The sequence below is a fragment of the Scyliorhinus canicula genome, chromosome 7 (genome assembly GCF_902713615.1).
Source record: "Scyliorhinus canicula chromosome 7, sScyCan1.1, whole genome shotgun sequence".
NCBI lineage: Eukaryota > Metazoa > Chordata > Chondrichthyes > Carcharhiniformes > Scyliorhinidae > Scyliorhinus > Scyliorhinus canicula.
Window position 1 is genome coordinate 160,403,973 of NC_052152.1, and position 22,399 is coordinate 160,426,371.

The window sequence follows — 22,399 nt, forward strand, 5'->3', positions numbered from 1 at the left end:
CACTGCTGCCTCACGGCGCCGAGGACCCGGGTTCGATCCCGGCCCCACGTCACTGTCTGGCTTTGCGGCACGCAGATTCTCTCCATGTCTGCATGGGTCTCACCCCCACAACCCAAAGATTTGTAGGGTAGGGGGATTGGCCATGCTAAATTGTCCCTTAATTGGAAAGAAAGAATTGGTACTTTAAATTTAACAAAAGAGTGGAATTATTATTTTTTGTAAATTTAGAGCACCCAATTTATTTTTTCCAATTAAGGGGCAATTTAGCCTAGCCAATCCACCTAACCTGCACATTTTTGGGTTGCGGGAGGCGAAACCCACGCAAACACGGGGAGAATGTGCAAACTCCACACGGACAGTAACCCAGAGCTGGGATCGAACCTGGGACCTCGGCGCTGTGAGGCAGCAGGGCTAACCCATTGTGCCACCGTGCTGCCCCAAAGAGTGGAATTATATGCGCTTTTATTCGATCAGGAAGCTTGGTGCTGGAATAGGAGGTACAAAAAGTACTGCAGATTTTGCCAAAATGAAATGGAAAATTTCAATAATTCACTGGATACCAGTTAAGCATAACATATCCAAATCTAATATTTGGGAATGAACCTAACCAGCCTTAGCTCATAAAATGGGAAATCTAACATGAATAACATTGAGGTTGCAGATATACACATTCTTTAAACTTAGTATTTAATTTGTGTTTATGGAAGTGCAATTTAGCAAAGAGTTTATGAAACAATTGTTGATCCAGATACGAAAAACTTGAACATCTTTCTATCTTTAGAACTGACATCACAAGGTTGCACCTTACCTTTCCCTGCCATTAAACAAAGGAATTTAAATTACCAATCAAACATATACTGTACAACTATACTGACTGCTTTGATGTATTTTGAAATATTAGATTCAGGTTGTAATGATTATCAGGCATGTTGCAATTAGGTCAATGTAGTGTTCTATGATATTTCTCATACAACCTCCATAAAATACTTCACATTCTGTTAAATGTAAAAATTTTATTACATATCCTTTACATAATGTACCTGTTAAAGTCTCAGCAATACAAAACTGTCACGTAAAAAATTACAGTATACAAAGTAATACCAGTGTACCCTTGTAATGTAAACAAATATATATTGTGACAATTGTGTACAAACACTGTATAGAAAAAAGATGCATTCACCAGGCATCTGTCAATAGCCATGAAAAGTCTTTTGGCACACACCTGTCAATAGTCAGGCATTTATCTAAGCCCTGCATTGTAACACATGACAACTGCTTACCATTAGTTACACGTCAACTGAAACAGTTGTTAAGGTTCATGTGAACAGGTGCTTCAGCTTGCCCGTAAACAGGAATTTTGTTTCAGATAGCAAGTGATGTCTGCTAAACACATTGCACAAATCTTTACACATTGCAGGGCTTCATTGTTCCATTGAGAAACCTTTATGCCAGCAGCCCTCAAAAAGACATTTTATTGCATAGTTACACCTTGAGAGACAAAACTCTTACTGGTGGGTTAGACTGAATCAAATACTGAGTGTGCTTGAAATCCTTTAAGAATTCCCTAAGAGAGCCAGCCTTTCCTGTCCTACCTCCCAACCCCTCCCCCGAGAAGGTGGGAGCGTTGATATACAAAAACAGAATGTTAATATTGATGATCTAATAATAATAATAAATAAAAATCGCCATAGACCAGCGTAAGAGATTCAGTCTTATTATCAGTATGCAATGAGGCTGAAATGCATACAGCATTTCTGGCTTTGAAAGACCCATTTTATTTTCAGCGGGCTGCACAACATCCTGTTTCTTCATGTTTGTGAAGGAGAGACATTCTGGAGAAAGTCTTGGAGCAGTTTTTGCACTGGTATTTTTTGACGTCTGAGTGAGTCTGCAGGTGGGCTCTGAGGTTGGACCGATCTGCAAACGCTCTGTTGCAATGAGGGCAGGAAAAGGGTTTCTCTCCTAAAGAAAAGTACAGAACAAAATAAGCAATACTGGAATTTGCAGAGATTAATTAATTCCTTTTGGGATCCTTACTATAAAATGCACAGAAATCTCAATCAAATTCTATTTCTTTAACTATGCTTTCTCAGCGTTTTACCCCATATATAGAAATTGAGGAGTATTTTGGACAGGGACAAAGGGTGGATATTGAAACAGGTTAAATCAAATAATTTAATCTCTGTAATGTTGATTTTATTTTATCACTACGAGACTAATGTGGCCAAACATATTTAAGATATAAAATAGTGACACTAGATTGTTATTAACAGTGGATGCAACATCACAAATCAGAGGCATTTCCCTATATATCTTAAATTGTATAATACATTTTAAGTAGTATATTGGTGAATTGGCAACAAAACAATATTATGGCACGGTAGCACAGTGGTTAGCACTGCTGTCTCACAGCACCAGGGACTGGGTTCAATTCCGACCATGGGTGACTGTGTGGAGTTTGCACGTTTTCCCTGTGTGTCAGCATGGATTTCCTCCGGGTGCTCCGGTTTCCTCCCACAGTCCAAAGATGTGCAAATTAGGTGGAATTGCGGGTATAGGTCAGGGCCTGGGTAGGGTGCTCTTTCGGAGGGTCAGTGCGGACTCGAAGGGCCAAATGGCCTCCTTCTGCACTGCAGGGATTCTATGAAAATATTAAACAAATAAACCATCTGTCCTTAAATGGAGAGGGGGGAGGGGAGTTGGAACCCAAACTTAAGAATTGCATCTTCAAAGAAACTGTGATTAAGGGTCGTTTACAAGGCGAAACGAAGAAAACGTTTTCTTTAACTAATTCCTTTGAGGGCATTTGCTGTTACTTAAGAAGGTGTGAAATCAACAACAAAGTGGGAATTAACCCATGCCAGAGGCTGTTAAATAGGTCTAGAGAGGCGGCATTGTGAAAAGTGATCATTCTTGTATTTAAAACTGATGGCCCAATAGGTGACAGCTGGAGTCTGTAGCTGTGCCTGCAGTGTACTGTAACAGGTGCACTGTACAAACTGAACTGCTACATCAATGCACCTGGTATGTCTGTCAACCATTCAGCATGCACGGTCCTCCGGGCAGGAGAACATCACCACTCAAAAAGAATTAAATGCAATGGTGGCGAAACGGAGAATCACAACAGGGTCTTTTTGTTCCGCACTCAGAACATCCTCTTTTAGCTGTTGGGAGACAATGTCGGGCACAAAAACGGTGTAGCCTGGAAAACCACCAACAATGTTTGCGTTTTGGCTGAAAGGTGGTTTTATTGCACCATGTGCTCCTTTTGTACTGATTCAAAGTGAAGTAAGTCATACACCAGTGTGCGAAATACGTTAAACATATTTTTAAAAATCAGATCCATAGTGAAGAGGGAGCTACCTTCATCCATCAATAGTGGCTGTGCAAAAGTATTGTCAATGCTCTGCTCATTTTGGGAAACTTTAATGGAATATTTCTCAGAGCTGGACATTGGTACATTTACACATTTTGGGAAACTTTAATGGAACGTGGGCTATTGTAAATCAAACCAAATCCTAACCTTCAAATTGGCTGTACGGCGAGCAGTCAAACGGAAGGGGGGGGGGGGGGGGATCATTCTGGCAGTACATTGAAAAGTTAGACCCAGCTAAATCTCCCAGCCCAGGGAGGGGTTGAGAAGTTGAATGTTTCCTTACTCACCAGTGTGTGTGCGGATGTGTCCTTGGAGCAGCCAGGGTCTGGAGAAGGCTTTGCCACAGATTTTGCAAACGCAGGGCAGGGTGTGGCTCCTGATATGCATCTTCAGAGCACCCAAACTCACGTACTCCTTCTCACAGTACTTGCAGTTAAAGGATTTCCTGGCCTGGGGCTCGCAGTGCAGTTGCTTGTGTTTAGACAGTCCGGCGAAGGTGGAGTACGACTTGCTGCAGTGATTGCACTGAAACTTCTCCGCTTCTGTTGCCGAGGAGTCCGGACTGGGAGGGTCCGATGTCTTGCCGTCCTCTTCCTCGCTTGAGAGCGACGCCAAGTCGTGCGCCTGGCGCTGTCTCTTGGAGCTGTCCGCCGGAGGGGGCTCGCTTTTCTGCCCTCCCAGGCTCGCTTCGAGCTCAGCAGAGCAGAGGCTGGAGATGAGTCCCGTGTCCCACACGATAGCGGGGTAATAAGCGGCGGAGCGGAGGATCTCAGGCTGGGGGATGACCGGGATCGGATACTTCTCATAGAGAAAGGGCGAGATAATCACTGTGGAAGCAAGAAAACAAGGGCATCAATGAATGGAGAACAAATCAGAAATCGATGCTGCCAAAACCCCCAGAGATTTCCCTTGTTTCATCCGAACTTTAATACACACCCTTTGCTAGCAGAGCAATTGGCATGTCGCTGTTCTGCAGTAAATTACACCCCTCCAGACAGCAATGAGTTAAAACACCATTATTTCTCGTTAACAAAACCGGGGCAAGTTAAAATGCCATCTACGTGTCTCAGGCGCTGCCTTTACCTGTCTGGCTGTCCAGCTCGCTGTAATTTGGTTTTTTGGTTGTTGAGACATGTTTCTTAATAAGGAAGGACCTGGGCATCTTGAGAGCGAGATTTGAGGGGATGGGGAGGGGGGTTGGTGGTGGGTAGGGGGAGGGGGTTTGCCTAAATTCTCCAAGTCCTGTTTAAACAGCGGAGCGCCTCCACTGAATCCACCTCGTCCTTTGAATGCAGTGAAGGCCACTTGTGGAAAATGCTGTAAATATTGGGTCCAGGAGCCGGCTGCAGGAGGCGGGATAACTTGGATTTGCCGCACCGCCATCCAATCGGGTGGGAGCACCAGGAGGGGAAGCCGACAGACAAAGGAGGAGTTTCGGGAATGGGATCCGCTCCCAACAGGTGTTTATTCCAAAGCTGCAAAAAAAAAACCCACCTCGGATTCTCAGGACACGACCCCCCCACTCTCCCCCCTCCCAAAAAGCTGATAGAGTGGGTGTAGCACACTCACCCAGCGAGAGAAACAACCTCAAATGTGTCGGTTTGGGGCATTTCAGCCCAGGACGGATTATGCACGAGGACATTAACATTCAATTTTGTAAACGTTGGCTTGAAAACAAGTCTCGCTGCAGAATTCCAACACTTTGGAAGATTTTAATATCAAAGTGAAATCCATTTATCAATCCATCAATTTAGCCTCTTCCACCCCCCCCCCCCCCCCAGTTACCCTGAACTCAGGATAAATCCCAGCCAGATGTCAATCATCCAGTTGTCAACCCCCCCCCCCCCCCCCCCCATTCAAAGCTGCTAGGACTACCCTCACCCCGAATTCGCTACGCTTCGCAAGCCTTTCCAAGCGGTGGGCATTCATGATTTAGTTATTTAGTTCCAGAATGGTGACTGCGTGTGTTACACTCCTTAAACAAAACTGGGACTTGAGATAAACTGGGAGGTGACTAACTGCCCCGCCAGCATTCCCCCCGCTTCCAGGCTCAGTCAGAAATCTGAATGCTGGCCATTTATCTATATTCCACAGATAATAAATACACTGCGGATAATGAAACCAGGCGTGGATTCCTTGTGCACGCCGTCCTGCGCTGTGCACGCTTGTCCCGTTAACAATATCAGCAGCATTTTAAGGCAGGAGTTGTGTCTGAATGTATCTCACACACTTTGTGTACGATGTTGCAATCGCCCCACGCTTGACATTTGAAATCAAACATTAGAGCCGGAAAAGCTGCCTCTCTCCTGTCTGCTAACTGCATTCCCCCATCCCTAGAAAATTTCAAAGGCGTGCAATCTTCTGCAGAAACTCTTTGAGCTGGGGAGAGCGCATGGCAATCCAGGTTAAACCACCCCGACAGAGCCCCAGTCCGAACAGTGAAAGCTCTCCAATTGTAGGGAGGACAAGCAAGTCACGTCTTGCTCGTTCGCAAGAGCGGTAACTGAGTCGCTCTTTGGGCTGGCGTTGGCACGCACTGAATTCCATGCAGGCAAACAAAACATTGGCCCGTGACTCAGATTGCCTCTAAAGACATCCCCCCCCCCCAGGCTCGGAGCCACGTGTCAGGACAGGATCCACCTGCCTGGCCCTCTGCTGCTGGTGTCATCCAGGTGTGAGGACAGATAAGGCAGGCAGGCGCTTCAGGACAGGTGGAGGCAGTGAAAGCTATCCGGGTGCTTGGCACTTGGGCAGAAGTGAAAGAAGTGAAGGAGCAAGCCCCTGACTTTCGATCAGGTGGTCGAGGAGGCATCTTTTGAAACAGCATGATAAAACACCCGGCGAAATAAGACAGCTGCAGATAACCCGAAGCATTATTAAGGATGTCCTTTGCTGTTAAAAAAAGTGTTTGGACCAGCCTTTGGACGCTAGCCCTGTGGTCCAGACACCCCTTAGCATTAAAAAAAAAGAGAACTTTTAAAAAATGGCATAATAAAAACAAAACGATTAACTTGTATTATCAACATGAACTTTTTCTTCACATCGGATGTTGTACAAACTAAATAGTGAAAGGCAGGCACTTCACCGAAAGCTCTTCATGACATTCATGCTAATTCTCTAGCAGGGTCCGGTGTCGTTTGTTTTTAAAGATTGTGCAGACAGTTCGGTTGCTTTTCTGAAGCGGGCTGGAATAATATCAACCTCACAAGGTGCATGTTGCAGTCTAATCTCAATTCTGGCTATCCAATATTTTTCATAGTTTCATGGCTCAGATACAAACAGCATTCAGGAGAGTGCATTTCGTTATGGTGAGGATGTTATAAGGTAGGCAGTTTGCTGATCCACATGACATTTTCCCGTTCAAAGACCAGGTAAGGTTAAGTTCATACATTGTTTATCCTATTCAATGTCTTCATCAACCAGTCGGATGCCATCAGAAGATAGGTTTCGGGCATTTCTGGAAGAATCCAGTTGCTGATGGGCTCATTGGGAGTCTCCTTCACACCAGTTGCAATTCCCTTCAATGGACTGACCTGGGATTGGAGTACCTCTTCCTAAATGCAGTGTAATAGTGTCCATCCTATAATGAGCAGGATGACAGCAACGCGCTCATATTCTTAATGATGAAACTATCCTAATGCTTCCTGTCTCTCTCAACTCGACAATTACCAGATCTAATGCCCAAGTGGAGGCAATCTTCTTTGAGAGTGTGCGGGGTGGGTGGGGGTTGGTTGGAGTGCTGGAGAGGCATTGCCGTGTAGGAGCTCTTTGGGATCAAGATAGTTGACAGCGATGGAAGATTAAGACAATCTTGTTTAATGCTCTGTGACAGGTTTGGTCAACCATTACTTTGAAGAGCAGACAGCTCTGTGGTAAGTTATGGGGTCACTGATGATTGACCAGTGGCCTGGCTCATCAATGGGCCCATTACAACCTAGTGCTTTAGTAGGTCGTAAGTGGAGAAGCAGTGCTTTATGCTGGTGAACTGCATGGTTCTAGCCAGTTAAACACCAGCTCATTACCCTTTTAGTCATTTTGGGGTCTGCGAACCTTGGTTCTTGACAACTGGTGCGTACATTAACTTGGCCTTAGCCATGTTGAACACCTACTTACGAGGGAAATTAGCATTCCATATCAAGCAACAGAAACCTTACTGTACTAATTTCTCAACAGCTTGTTTTGAAAATTATTAAGCACAGTTTTGAGTTTTTGTACATGCCAAACTGATCAAAATGTTTTAATATTGTCGTGATATTGAAATAATCCAATTTGCTGATCACAAAATGGTGGTCCAATTTCCCCCCCATTATTATAAATTCAGAACGGAATTCAAAAGTAGCATTCATACTAAATAAGATCATTTTTATAGTTCAAGGTCGATCATGCATAAAGGAAGTGTTTGTGCCAGTAAATACACATCTTTTAACCAGTTATGTTTACAAAGAATTGGTGTTTTGTGTTAATGAGATGGAATCACAATATTGTTTAAAGCAACATTTATTTGCCATGTTCCTTTAGGTGTTAAAAGTATCAATTTAGTTTTTATATAAAATAAAGATAAAAGCAAATTACTGCGGATGCTGGAATCTGAAACAAAAACAAAAAATGCTGCACAATCTCAGTAGGTCTGACGTACTAGGCACGTCTTCACAAGCTTAATTTCACAAGGCTAGTGGGGAGGGTGAGGGAGGATTTGGGATAGTCTCCCCTTGTTGCTGGTAGGCCGGGTGCAGGCAGTAAAAATTCTTGTTTCTGTTCTGTGCCTACCGGTCCTTTTGGCAAAGTCATTCTTTAGCGGGGTGGACAGGTTGGCTGTGGAGAGGGAACGGAGTTAACATTTTGAGTCTGGATAACTCTTTGTCAAAGAGAGAACCAAAGTGCAGAGGTCCCTGGTTCAAGCCCGGCCCTGGGTCACTGTCTGTGTGGAGTTTGCACATTCCCCCGTGTCTACGTGGGTCTCAACCCCCACAACCCAGAGATGCACAGGGTAGGTAATTGGCCACGCTAAATTGCCCCTTAATTGGAAACATTAAAAAAAAATTCTGTTCAGCAAAGAGAGAACTGAAAATAGTACTAGGCTTATACTGTTGTGGTGGATGGGGGTGGGTGGGTGGAGCAGCGGGCTGAACTGAGAGCCGGTGATAGGTGGAGATTGAAAAAGATGCTGTGGACAGAATGACAAAGGGAATGTAAATAGTGGCCGATAATGGCTAAGAGTGGTGTTGATGGTGACATATTAAGAGATCAGAATGTGTTAACAGGGGTAAGCAGTGTGTCAAAGGACAACTTGGAACAGGGAACAGATGGCCCTGTGGGGTGGGATGGAGTGGGGGAGGGGAGACAGTGGTGGGGGGAAAGTGGATCGACGGCAGAAATGAAAATAAATGGATAGAAATAAAAATGGGATGAATGTGGAGGAGCGAGTTTCCAGTCTGAATTTGTTAACTCAATATGAAGTCAGGAAGGCTGTAATGTGTCTAATCGGAAGACGAGATGCTGTCCCTCCAGTTCGTGTTGGGCTTCACTGGAATATTGGAGCAGGCCAAAGACAGGCATGAGAGCAATGACAAGAAAATCTGGGTCCTGCCTGCAGACAGACCAAAGGTGTTTTGCAAAGTGGCCACCCAGTTTGCGTTTAGTCTCTCTAATGTACAATAGATCACATTAGACACAGCAAATGAAATGGACCAGATTGAAGGAGGTGCACATGTAGCGCTGCCTCACCTGAAAAGAGTGTTTAGGCTCTGGGATGTTGAGCAGGGAGGAAAAGGGGCAGGTGTTACACTTTCTGTCATTGCATGGTAAGGTGCTGTGGGAAGAGGGTGAGGTGTTGGGGATGATGAAGGAGTGGACCAGGGTGTCCTAGAGGGAACGGACCCTGCGGAGTGCTCACAGGGGGAGTGAGGGGACGGTGTATTTGGTGGTGGCATCATGCTGGAGTTGGCAGAACTGGTGGAGAATGATCCTTTGAATGCGGAGGCTGGTGGGATGAAAAGTTCTGGGAGGGAGAATTTTGTTTTAATAACTGATTTGCACAATGGGAGACTTTTTAAGATCCATTTTGTAAAAGTTGGAAATTCAGAGAATGAACCATTTGATAAATGGTTTGTTCTAGCCACAAATATCAGCGAATATTTAATAACATTTGATCACTTCATTGTCTTGTACATTTTTTTACCGTTGCCCACAGGGTTTTCAGATACTGCCAATACTGACATCTACTGGTTACTTTTGGTATAGTGCACCCCTGTCCATACTCTTTAATAGGATGAGTAATAATTTGCAACCCTGCAGATAATGTTCTTAAAAAGTAACTCTTTCACATATTCATTTTAGACACAGGCCACCATAAAATATGAAGCAATAGGTTTCTATAATTTTTTTTATTTAAAAAAATAAGTAAATTTAGAGTACCCAATTATTTTTCCAATTAAGGGGCAATTTAGCATGGCCAATCTGCCTACCCTGCACATCTTTGGGTTGTGGGGGTGAAACCCACACAGACACAGGGTGAATGTGCAAGCTCCACACGGTGACCCAGGGCTGGGATTCAAACCTGGGTCTTCAGCGCCGTAGGCAGCAATGCTAACCACTGTGCCGCCGTGCTGCCTGTTAGGTGTCTATAATAAAAGCAAAATATCGAAGATCTGGAAATCTTACATAAAAACCGATAAATGCTGGAAAAACTCAAGCAGGTCTGGCACCATACACAGAAATACACAGAAGAGGTCCTGCACTGTGAGAATGGAGTCTGCACCAACACATGAAAAATACCTGACCTACCTACCTAATTCCATTTACCAGCACTTGGCCCAAAGCCTTGCAAAATAGAGTTTTAACCTTTGGAGTCCCTTTGGGTGGCTCTGAAGGAGTCATGTGGACACCAAATGTTAACTCTGTTTCTCTCTCCACAGATGCTAGAACCTGCTGAGTTTATCCAGCATTTTCTGTTTTTATTTATGTTAGGATTCAATGTCATACTTAAATAAGCAAAGGAAACCTGTTGGCCGGGGGGGAAACAGTGGTGTGACTGCAAAGTTCAGAGGCCAAAGTTCATGCTCTGGGGACATTAGTTCAAATCCCACCTTGGAAACTGGTGGAAGTTAAATTCAACGAATATATCTGAAATGTAAAGCTAGTCTCAATAATAGTTATCATGACGTGGGCGGCACGGTAGTATAGCGGTTAGCGCTGCTGCTTCACAGTGCCAGGGTCCCAGGTTCAATTCCCGGCTTGGGTCACTGTCTGTGCGGAGTCTACATGGTCTCTCTGTGTCTGGGTTTCCTCCGGGTGCTCCGGTTTCCTCCCACAAGTCCCAAAAGACGTGCTTGTTAGATGAATTGGACATTCTGAATTCTCCCTCTGTGTACCTAGACAGGCACTGGAATGTAGCGACTGGGGGATTTTCACAGTAACTTCATTGCAGTGTTAATGTAAGCCTACTTGTGAATTGTATCAATTTTTGTTGTAAAAATAAACATCTGATTCACTAATGTCCTTCAGGGAAGGAAATCTGCCGTCCTTACCCGGTTTGGCCTACATGTGACTCCACACCCACAGAAACTTTATTTACTCTTAACTGCCCCGTGAAAGATCCTAGCAAGCCACTCAGTTCAAGAGCAATTGGGATGGGCAACAAATGTGAAGCTTCCTTTGATAGAATCATAGAATTTACAGTGCAGAAGGAGGCCATTCGGCCCATCGAGTCTGCACCGGCTCCTGGAAAGAGCACCCTACGCAAGGTCAACACCTCCACCCTATCCCCATAACCCAGTAACCCCACCCAACACTAAGGGCAATTTTGGACACTAAGGGCAATTTATCATGGCCAATCCACCTAACCTGCACATCTTTGGACTGTGGGAGGAAACCGGAGCACCCGGAGGAAACCCACGCACACACGGGGAGGATGTGCAGACTCCACACAGACAGTGACCCAAGCCGGAATCGAACCTGGGACCCTGGAGCTGTGAAGCAATTGTGCTATCCACAATGCTACCGTGCTGCCCTAGTCTACCTAATTGCCAGCGAGGCCCACATCCTATGAAATAACAAAAATACAAACCCATAAATGGTGTTTAAAAACCAGCCCTTTTTATCATTTCAGTTCAACAACATAACAATGTTGACATTAGTAGATCCTTGTAAATTTGAGAAAAATAGATTTTATACAATGTTCAATTAGAATCCTGCAATTACATCGGTGCACCAAAAGGTGATGTCAACATGTCCTATTATATTTTCCCTTTCAGTCTGTTCACCTTTCAAATCCCATTTTATCAGACTGAGGTGCAGGGGATTGAAAGTATTAGCTTGATAATTTAAAAAAATAAATTTTAGAGTACCCAATTCATTTTTTTCCAATTAAGGGGCAATTTAGCGTGGCCACTCTACCTACCCTGCACATCTTTGGGTTGAGGGGGCGAAACTCACACAAACATGGGGAGAATGTGCAAACTCCAAATGGACATTGACCCAGAGCCAAGATTGAACCTGGGACCTCGGTGCCTTGAGGCAGCAATGCTAACCACTGCGCCACCATGCTGCCCAATTTTGTTTTAACTAATATTTTTGATCATAGGGCGACACAGTGGCGCAGTGGTTACCACTGCCCCCTCACGGCACTGAGGACTTGGGTTCAATCCCGGCACCAGGTCACTGTCTGTGTGGAGTTTGCACATTCTACCCAGTGTCTCCGTGGGTCTCACCCTCACAACCCAAAGATGTGCAGGGTAGAGTGGATTGGATATGCTAAATTGCCCCGTAATTGGAAAAATAATGAATTGGGTACTTTAAATTAAAATATATATATAGTTCATAACATTGCTTCCCTTTCATGCGCGTCCGTATCGGCAGGTAAAGCCGGGGGGGGATTTACGTGGTGCGGCTGCTAGTCCCCCATCGGGCAGAGCATCGGTGCGGGGCCGCACCGACTTTTTGATTCTCAAAATCGGAGAATCCAGCCCAAAGTGTATCAGTGTTCACTGGAGTAGCTTTGGCAATTAGCTGCATCTGAACGATAAACAAATGGCCGGTTTGAATTAAACATCAGTTTTTAATGTTAATGAAAACTATTCGGTATTCACGGCTTCCTGTCATTTCTCTATTTTGTTAACCAGTGGACAAAGATCCTCAGTTCCAGGCATTGCCTTTCCAAACTCATCCAGTGAAGGGATATCTATTTCTGGGACTTTCATGTTATTTTCTTCTCCTATACCTTCACTGAATCATTCCATAATTCAATCATATTCTTACTCTCTCTGACTGTTTTAAATCAGGAATAGACTCCTTCAAGTTTCTTAAGTCACAGTATGAATTTGTTTTCTCTGGATCAGTGTCCTTCACCAACCCAAACATGATTCTTCCTTTGATAGTCTACCTAATTGCAAGTATTCTTTGTCAAGTTGAGTTCTGAGATAGTTACAAATCAGCTGATTGTTATAAGCAGGTTTCATTGAATGGAAATGAGTAAGTCTAGTTCTTTGTGAGAGCCCATTTCTAATTGCAAATATCCACATTCTAACTCTAGCTCCAAAGCTCCCTCTAGTGTCTTGTTTCAGGCAAACACATTCAGTTTAAAGATAATCGTGTTTGGCGATTGGCTGGAGATGACCTGTTTCCAGGCAAATCGGGGGCGGCACCGCTTTCACGATGCTCCACCCCTCCAAAGCGGCACACTCACAGAGTACGCTGCGTGCCGTATCGACGGCCTCAGGACTTTGCCAGAGGCCCATCCCCTTGCTCCGCCTCCGACCGGCTGAGTTCCCGACGGCATCGATCGCGTGTGCTATAATTCGTCAGGAATTCAGCGCGGCGGCTTCGGACTCTGTCCAGCGCCGCCACAGTCGGGGGAGAGCCGATTCACGGGCAAGGGGGAGTTTGTTAGGGGCTGGGGGCATTATTGGGAGGTGGTCCGGGGTTCGCGAGCCAGCCAAAGGCGGGGCACTATTTTGCAGGCCAGATCCGCGCGTGGCCAGCACCATGTTGCACGTCCATGGACCGGCAATTCTCCGGTCCGTATCGGCAGCTAGAGCTGGGTGCACTCTGCTGCCGGCATGCTAGCCCCCAGCCAAACGGAGGATCGGTGGCCGTTTTGCGCTATATTTTCAGTCGTAAAATGACACCGCTCCCACGCCGGCGTGAGGACGTAGCCTTAGAATCGGAGAATCGAGCCCACTGACCTTGAAACTGTGTGAAGTTTTATGTCTGATTTGGGAAAGAACCAATATCGGTGGGAGTGGAATTTGCAATGAGATTAAATTATGCTTGGTCTTTGTAAAGCACTGGAATGGCCTGGGGTGTGGGGGAGGGGGGGTTGCAGTGTGCAGACAATACCTGTGCCCATCTCCTTGCAACCTGACATCATGAATTGAATTGGGACTGGTGGAATCACCTACGAGAATTCATAATTTCAAACTCTGTCATTACTGCCCAGAGCAGCTTCTGACTCCATGATGCATGCACCCTGAGGTATTATAGAATTTATACAAATGGGGTTTTCTGTTGATACATAGATGAAAAAAGTATAAGTCATTGCCTTCTGTTGCTAATGGAGCCATTTGCACGCATTGCACTCATGAAATAAGATGACTGTGCATAATTGCAGCACCATAATGTTGGCTGTTATACGCTGCATTGTAATAAGTTCTGGCTAAATTCCATTACACATAATGTATAAAATTACACAAAGCTGTTGTCCAACTGAAAGCTGCATATTTAACAACACAGTTCAGCACAATAACAAACTTTCCTAACTGTAAGTTATGAATTCACCAGAGTATTAAGGCTAACATATGTATATATATCATTTCAAATTTGACCAAGTATGGCATCAAGGAGCCCTTGCAAAACTGGAGTCAGTGGGAATCAGGGGGAAAACTATCTGCTGGTTGGAGTCATGCCTGGCACAAAAGAAGATGCTTGTGGTAGTTGGAGGTCAATCATCTCAGCTCCAGGACATCATTGCAGGAGTTCCTCAGGGAAGTGTCCTAGGCACAACCACTTTTAGCTGTTTCATCAATGACCTCCCTTCCATCAAAAAGTCAGAAGTGGGGATGTTCACGGATTACTGCATAATGTTCAGTGCCACTTGCGACTCCTCAGATAATGAAGCAATCCATGTCCAAATGCAACAGGACCGGGACAATACCCAGGCTTGGACTGACAAGTGGCAAGTTACATTCACACCACAAGTGCCACGCAATGACCATCTCCTACATCAGACGATCTAACCATCATTCCTTAACATTCAAAGACATTTCCATTGCTGAATCCATCATAATCAACATCCTGGGGTTACCATTGATCAGAAATTGAACTGGACTAGCTTCCAGGGCAAGGCAAAGGCTAGGAATACTATGACAAATAACTTACCTCCTGACTCCCCCATAACCTGTCTACCTAAAAGGCACAAGTCAGGAGTGTAATGGAATACACTCCACTTGCCTGGATGAGTACAGCTCCAAAAACACTCAAGAAGCTCAGCACCATCCAGGACAAAGCAGCCCGCTCGATTGCTCCTCCTTTTGAAAATAGGAGACAGGTTTAGATAAAGGATCTGGATCGGCGCAGGCTGGGATGGCCGAAGGGCCTGTTCCTGTGCTGTAATTTTCTTTGTTCTTTGTTCCACAAATATTCAAATCTCTCACCACCGAAAAACAGTGGCAACATGTGTACCATTAACAAAATCCACTGCAGTAACTCACTAAGGTTCCTTAGACAGCACCTTCCAAACCGACGACCACTAGAAGGACAAGAGCAACAGATTCAGGGAACCCCACCAGCTAGAGGCACCCCTCCAAGTCACTCACCAACCTAACTTGGAAATATATCACTGTTCCTTCTCTGTCGCTGGGGCAAAATCCTGGAACTCCCTCCCTAACAGCATTGTGGGTGTACCTACACTTCGAGGACTGCAGTGGTTCAAAGAGGCAGTTCACCACCACCTTCTGAAGGGCAACTAGGGATAGGCAATAAATGCTGATCTAACCAGTGACACCCACATCCAGTAAATTAATGAATAAAACATAACGTTGGTCACATTGTTTCATTAAAAGTCTTCCATTCAGCATATCCTTCATTTCACACCTTTCAAAGGCATTATTCTAGAAAATGTGAGTCCTGTGGTGTTGGACATCAAAACATTGCTCCTCAGAATTATTAGAAACATGTAAGGCATAAAATAGTGTTGGGTAACTTTACAGATCAGGGCTCAGGGCCGGTTTTAAGCCTATTTGACCAATTTCATCAAATTGGGCCCCGCACCTTAAGGGGGCCCCGCGCCAGCGGCGACAGAGTTACCGTTTGAAGCCTTTTCTGTATTCTAAGAGGACCTATAGGGTAGTTTTTACTTTTGGGGAACGCACCGCATTACCGTCGACAAATCCTTGAGCCCTGCGCCGCCAAATCCTTCCGCCCGGGTAAGTAAGTTTCAAAATTTTAGTATATCAAGCATTTAATGTTTTTTTTTGGTTAAAGACGAGCATACTACACGAAATATAAACATACATAAATTTTTACTTTTGTAGAGTAGGTGCCCCGCCATCACTTTTCTAATTGAGCCCGCAATTCCTAGCACCGGCCCTGTCAGGGCTGACCCTGTTTCAACCAGTTATCCACTTCAGATCTTGGTCGAAATAAAAATTCCAAATTTAACATGAACAGGTCAAAAGTAATTCAATTTAACAAGTATGTACAAATATCACCAAGAAAAGCTATTAATCCCAAACTGGCAATAGCAAAAGTTAAAGAAGACCAATTGCTCAAATCACTTTATTAACTGTGTTTGAGCCACCATTTTGGTTTTGCCACGAGCCCCTGGAAATGTCCTTGAAACAGCAATAACAAAGAAATAGAAAAAATTAAACAATTCACAATAAATCTGTTTCTTATTGCTCAAGGTTCCATTATTGTACAGTGTGTGGTGGTATGATTATCATAGCTGCCTGCCATTGGTGCAGAACACCGGCTTACCATTGGCCCTGGTCGGTCATGTGCCTCTCGACCGGTTGGTTGAGACCAGTCATGTGATGGCTCCCCGATTGGTCGAGAGGCTGAGTTAACCCTGCCTCCAGGGCGGGGTATAAATACCCAGTACTCCCGGCGGTCGTCCTTCTACTGTAATCGACCGCAGGGCTAACATCTAGTAGATTAAAGCCATACTTTTGTTCAGCAACTCGTCTCGCGTTCAATTGACGGTATATCACAGTGGAAAGTATTTTTCTTGCAGGGACCGTCCTCCTTGTTGGAGCTTGCTTCTGAATTTGGAGTACTTGATTGGAGCTTGACTTATTGCATTGGGTCGCCCTACCTCGTTTTATTCTGTTGTTGCCCATGTACATGTCTGCAAGTTAAGACGCCATATTCCCTTTGATAGCCTGACCCAACCAGTTTGCCACATGCCCTACAGTCCTTTAGGCCAACACGCGTCCTGTAATGATCCTGCGCAACAAACATCTCATAGGGCCGCACAGTGGCGCAGTGGTTAGCACTGCTGCCTACGCGCTGAGGACCCAGGTTCGATCCCGGTCGCTGTTTGTGAGGAGTTTGCACATTCTCCCCGTATTTGTGTGGGTTTCACTCCCACAACCCAAAGATGTCAGGGTAGGTGGATTGTCCACACTAAATTGCCCCTTAATTTGAAAAAATTAATTGGGTACTGTAAATTTAAAAAAAAATGAATATCTCATGCTCTTTTCAGCAATCTTCCCTCATTATTCAGGATCCCACCGCAGATCATTCTCAGTCTGTCTACTCATCAAGTGTAAAGGGTGGCACGATGGCACAGTGGTTAGCACTGCTGCCTCACAGCAACAGGAACCTGGGTTCAATTCCAGCCTTGGGTGACTCTCTGAGTGGAGTTTGCACGTTCTCCCCGTGTCTGCGTGGGTTTCCTCCCACAGTCCAAAGATGTGCAGTTAGGTGGATTGGCCGTGCTAAAATTGCCCCTCAGTGCCCAGGGATGTGCAGGTTAGGTTACGGGGATAGGGTGGGGTGGGTGGGACAGTGGATCTGGTTAGAGTCCTTTTTCGGAGGGTTGGTGCAGACTCGTTGGGCCAAATCGTCTCCTTCTGCACTGTATGGATTCTATGGTTTCTATGATCAACAGAAAAGTAGTAGAAGACTCAAAAATAATTAGCGAGGTAATGAAGCACAGGCATAGTGTGAGGGAATCTATAGTTCCAGATTGTTTCTGTGTTACCAGGATGTATCAGGTACATTCAACTGAGGCGCTGTCATTATCTCTGTTCAGCTGGGGCCCAGGAAATGCCTGGGAGAAGTTGATAGCTCTGTGCTGCTGGGGCTTCAGAGAAACCCAAGAGCAGTGCCAGTTCAGTGAAACTGGAGAAGTGCCAGCTTACTGCAGCTGGACGGACAGGGGATGAGGAAGCCCAATGGAGCGTCATAGTTGTCAGCTCAGGGAAGTCAAAGAGGTTTCTATTCCATGAATCTGGGAGCTGGGTCAAAGAAAAGCCCATGAGCAGTGGTTGTCTGCTCAACGCAGCTAGAGAGCTGGGAATGTGCTGGCTATTAGATGCTGGGGTGCAACCAGTGGGACGCAGTCACAGAAGAAGGGATTGATAAGCTGGGAGAGGAAATTGGAGCTGGAGTCCTTTTTTCCAAGCTGAGTTGAAGTTGCGTTCGAAGGGAAATCATATCCCAAATCCTCATAGGAGAGGGGCTGAAATCCCTGGCGAGGGAGACAGAGTTCACAGGATTTTTGTGAATCACTGACATCTGGGTGGGCTGCTGTGAAAATTCATAGGATCTGACCTGGTTGTGTCAGCCATTTAGTGTGCACTTGTGGTTTGTGTTCGACGACAGCTTGCCTGTTAATTCATGTTAATTCTGGATATTAGAGTACAGGACTAAATCGTATTGACTTTGCTTTTTCAACTCTTATATAGTCACATCTCTTGTTTGTTTAAAACTGTGGAATCTTGCAGCTTTATTCTCTTAATAAGTAACTTGGATGTGAAGTTTAGTCTCCTTCACAACAAATTACTGATCCCTATTTGGATCGTAACAATAATCACAATAAGTTCTTTATTTGTGTTAGCAGTGCTATAGGCTATTAACTATAAATCATTGTAATATAATATAAAACACCCTAGCTCCTGAGCAATGCCATAGGTTCATTAGTAATCTACATTTGTTGCAACGTCTGTGTTGGAAAGAAAAACATTTTTAAAAACTTCCATAGAAATGAAAAAAGATTTCTTTTGGTGTTACAGCATTATCTTGATGTCTTACTTCCACCGCTATTTCATAGTTGAGTGGTACAAGTTGAATAATTATATCCATCAGTTTCTCAGGAGGCAAAGAAACTGAAATATGCATGAACAGTAAATCGCATGACTGTAAATTAATCTGTTAAATACATTTTCATTCCATACGTTTTCACCACTTCACTAATTCTATCTATTAAAAGCTGTAGGTCTTCTGCTCTGATAGCCCCAAGGGCTGGCTCGGCTATAAATCTCACTCCCTTCACCTAACACCTTCTTACTTTGGCCAGTACTTCTTTTATCATGGTTTACCATAGATTTTAAAGAGAAATGACAACTGTATAAGAACAGATTTAGCAACTCATAAAATGGGGTTTCATGTTGCAATACGGACCAGCTATGGCAGCATCATATTCAATTATAATCTGTACCCTCATGGACCAGCATATCACTCACTCCATAATTAAGCCAGGGCACCAACCCAATTTCAATGAGGAATATAGAATAGCATGCCAGGAGCAACAGCAGGCATACCTAAAAATGAAATGCCAACTTGGTGAAGGTACAGTACAGGACCACATGCATGTTAAAGAGGAGAAGAAGTATGGTATAGACTGAGCTAAGGGATCCCATAATCAACAGATCAGATCAAAGCTCTGCCATCCTGTTGACTCCAGTTATGAATGGTGATGTACAATGAATCAAAAACGGCAGCTTTACAAATATCCCGATGATCAGTGATCACAGAATCACAGAAAATACAGTGCAGAAGAGGCCCTCTGCCATCAATTCTGTATCAATACATGAAAATCCCTGACCTACCTAATCCCATTTGCCAAACCTTGTATGTTATAGTGTGCCAAGGACCCATCCAGGTACATTTTAAAGCTTCAGTAAGAAGTCTTACAACACAAGGTTAAAGTCCAACAGGTTTGCTTTGAATCACTAGCTTTTGGAGCACTGCTCCTTCCTGAGGTGCGTGCACAAATGGAACTTGACAGGACTGGCAGAGTGGGTAAAAAGGGACTTCAAATGGTGGGATACCCTGCACCTGACTTTGGCAGGGACGGTACAGGTGATAAGATGAATGTGCTGCCAAGATTCCTGTTTATCTTTCAGTCCCCCCCCCCCCCCCCTCCATTTTTCCCCCAAGGCCACCTATTGAAGGGTAGACAAGCTGATTTCCAAGTTTGTTTGGGCTGGCAAGATACCGAGGGTCAATAGGGCCCTGATGCAAAAAGTAGACAGGAGGGGGAGGCTGGCACTCCCAATTCTGCTATATTATTATTGTGTGAATGCTGAAAAGATGAGATGATGGGGGTCGGGGGGAGGTGGGGGTGTGGGACTGGGTCTGGTTAGAGGAAGATTTGTGTAAGGGGACGAGTTTGAGGGCCCTGCTATTGACCTTATTGCCGCCTACGGTAGAATCCTCATTTAAGATTTGGAATCAGATGAGAAGGCACTTTAAATTGACCCCACTATGTGGGAATTACAGGTTTGTACCAGGGTGGATGGATCGGGTATGGGAGGGAGCGAGAGGGATAATGAAAGTGAGGGAGGAGAGTAAGTTTGCGGAGTTGGAGGAATTGTGGGAGAGGTTTGAGTTGCCGGGCGGAGTGTTATGGGCCAGGGCTTCGGAACTCCAAAGTGTATTATGAAGTTCCCCTGCCCTACAACCTTTATTTATTTATTTTTAAAAATAAATTTAGAGTACCCAATTTTTTTTTCCAATTAAGGGGCAATTTAGCTTAACCTGCACATCTTTGGGTTGTGGGGGCGAAACCCATGCAAACACGGGGAAAATGTGCAAACTCCACACGGACGGTGACCCAGAGTCGGGATCGAACGTGGGGCCTCGGCGCCGTGAGACAGCAGTGCTAACCACTGTGCCAACAAACTTTATGCTGAATTTGGCTAGGATGAGCACAAAAGCCTTCACTGCAGGTGTGATTCATCAGACTTCCTCGGCGCTTTAATCAAAACAAACTTTATTCTAAGAATGTAGTTACCATATAACACAACAATAATTTTTATCAATTACAAAGATAAAGACACCATACAGCTACAGTAATCTATACATATAACACTTAATGTATTCCCCCTTAGCTGTTCCAATTAAATAACAAAATCCAATTAAACCAAAACCCCTTTTCAAGGGTGTGGCCCAGCACACTGTATTCTCACTTGAATGGGACTGGTCCCTTTTTTGAAATTCTGATCCAGGTCCAACCAGCAGATTCAAACTCCTTCCGGAAAGCAACTATATCTTTAAAGTTACCAAGGCAGTTAGCCACAGCCCAATGTGCTACAAGTCGCATGATAAGAGACTTTCTTAAAGGGACACTCACATGACAGGAGCGAGTACCGGTATTAGCAGGTGAGGGATTTTGCAGGGAAGGAGCTTCTCTCATTCCTTCAGTTGCCGGAATATCAGTGCCCTTACAAATAGCACCCTACTCAAGCCCACACCTCCACCCTATACCTGTAACCTAGTAACCCCACTTAACCTTTTTTGGACACCAAGAGCAATTTATCATGGCCAATCCATCGAACCCGCACATCTTTGGACGGTGGGAGGAAACCGGAGCACCCTGAGGAAACCCCCGCAGACATGGGGAGAATGTGCAGACTCCACACAGACAGTGACCCCGCCGGGAATCGAACCTGGGACCCTGGAGCTGTGAAGCAACTGTGCTAACCACTATGCTACTGTGCTGCCCAATATACATTGCTAGAAAGGTTTCTTCTCCCGATGTTTGGGGGGAAGGGAGGATTGAGTACATTTGTGGGTGGTCGGGAGAAAATGGGTTGGCTTTGGTAAAAGGGATCAAGCATTAGTGGGAGAAGGAGTTGAGGATGGAGATGGAGTGGGGATTTGTAGTGTAATAATGCACTGAGTTAACACAACCTCCCCCTGTGTGTGGATGAGCCTCAGAATTTAAGGTGGTGCATTGGGTGTATATGACTCGGACCCGGATATTTGGGTTCTTCTCAGGAATTGCGGAAGAATATGAGAGATGTGGGATTGGGCCGGTGGATTATGTCCATATGTTTTGGGGGTGTACAAAGCTGGTTGGGTTTTGGGAAGCAGCGTTTGACACCATGGTGGCAATTTTTGGGGTGTGAGAGGTGCCCATGCTGCAAGATGGGAGGGGGCCCAAAATTGTAGCCTTTGCATCTAATTGCCTGGTGGCGGATACTGTTGAACTGGAGGTTGGCAGCGCCATCGGGGGTCAAGGCGTGGTTGGGCGATTTGTAAGAGTTCCTCAGGTAAGAGAAAATAAGGTTCGCCCTCAGGGGGTCAGAGGAGGGGTTCTACGTGCAGTGTGTTGCTCGTTCTGGGTGAGTGTGCTTAACACTCAATTTGGCTCTGTTTCATTACTTAGCTTTAGAGTCACCAGGTATCGTTAAGATACCGCCACAAGTTTCAAGGCAAGTTCAAAGCAATAAATCCATACACGAATTAGTAAGTTCAAACAAGACGCGTTTATTATATTACAATAATCTACTAATCATGCATATAAAACTATAAGACTAGGCTAATCCTACCACTAATAGGCCAAATACTTATCTGGATAAGGGGTCTGCCGGATCAGGGAACAACGGCCTCTAGCTTTGTCCTGGGTCCCCAGGCTTCCAGTAGTTATGGACTACAGGGGGTCAGGAGTGTCTACTCTCGTAGCGTGCGTTGTGACTTACTTGTTGGCGGCTGCTGTCCAGACCTCCTCCTCAAGGTTCTTCTGCTGCAACGGTGTTCTGCTGGGAGGGCTGGCTGGTCAAGGAGAGGCTGGCAGAG

At 45.0% G+C, this 22,399-nt stretch overlaps 1 protein-coding gene across 1 annotated transcript; it reads right to left on the bottom strand.

Moving 5' to 3' along the window:
• Positions 1 to 993: 993 nt before the first annotated feature.
• On the bottom strand, positions 994 to 4,694 carry LOC119969485 (protein snail homolog Sna-like). Its single transcript, XM_038803163.1, has 3 exons — positions 4,460 to 4,694; positions 3,664 to 4,203; positions 994 to 1,962 (listed from the first exon to the last, which is right to left on the bottom strand). The coding sequence occupies exons 1-3, from the start codon at positions 4,536 to 4,538 to the stop codon at positions 1,781 to 1,783; spliced, it is 801 nt and encodes a 266-aa protein (XP_038659091.1). The 5' UTR covers positions 4,539 to 4,694; the 3' UTR covers positions 994 to 1,780.
• Between the last annotated feature and the right edge of the window lie 17,705 nt (positions 4,695 to 22,399).

Bases quoted from the DNA above. Each gene is read 5' to 3' on its own strand.
- LOC119969485 (XM_038803163.1), bottom strand. From the start codon at position 4,538: ATGCCCAGGTCCTTCCTTATTAAGAAACATGTCTCAACAACCAAAAAA. The intron at 4,204-4,459 runs GTAAAGGCAGCG...TTGCTTCCACAG, and splicing joins CGAGCTGGACAGCCAGACAG to TGATTATCTCGCCCTTTCTC. The intron at 1,963-3,663 runs GTGAGTAAGGAA...ACTTTTCTTTAG, and splicing joins ACACATCCGCACACACACTG to GAGAGAAACCCTTTTCCTGC.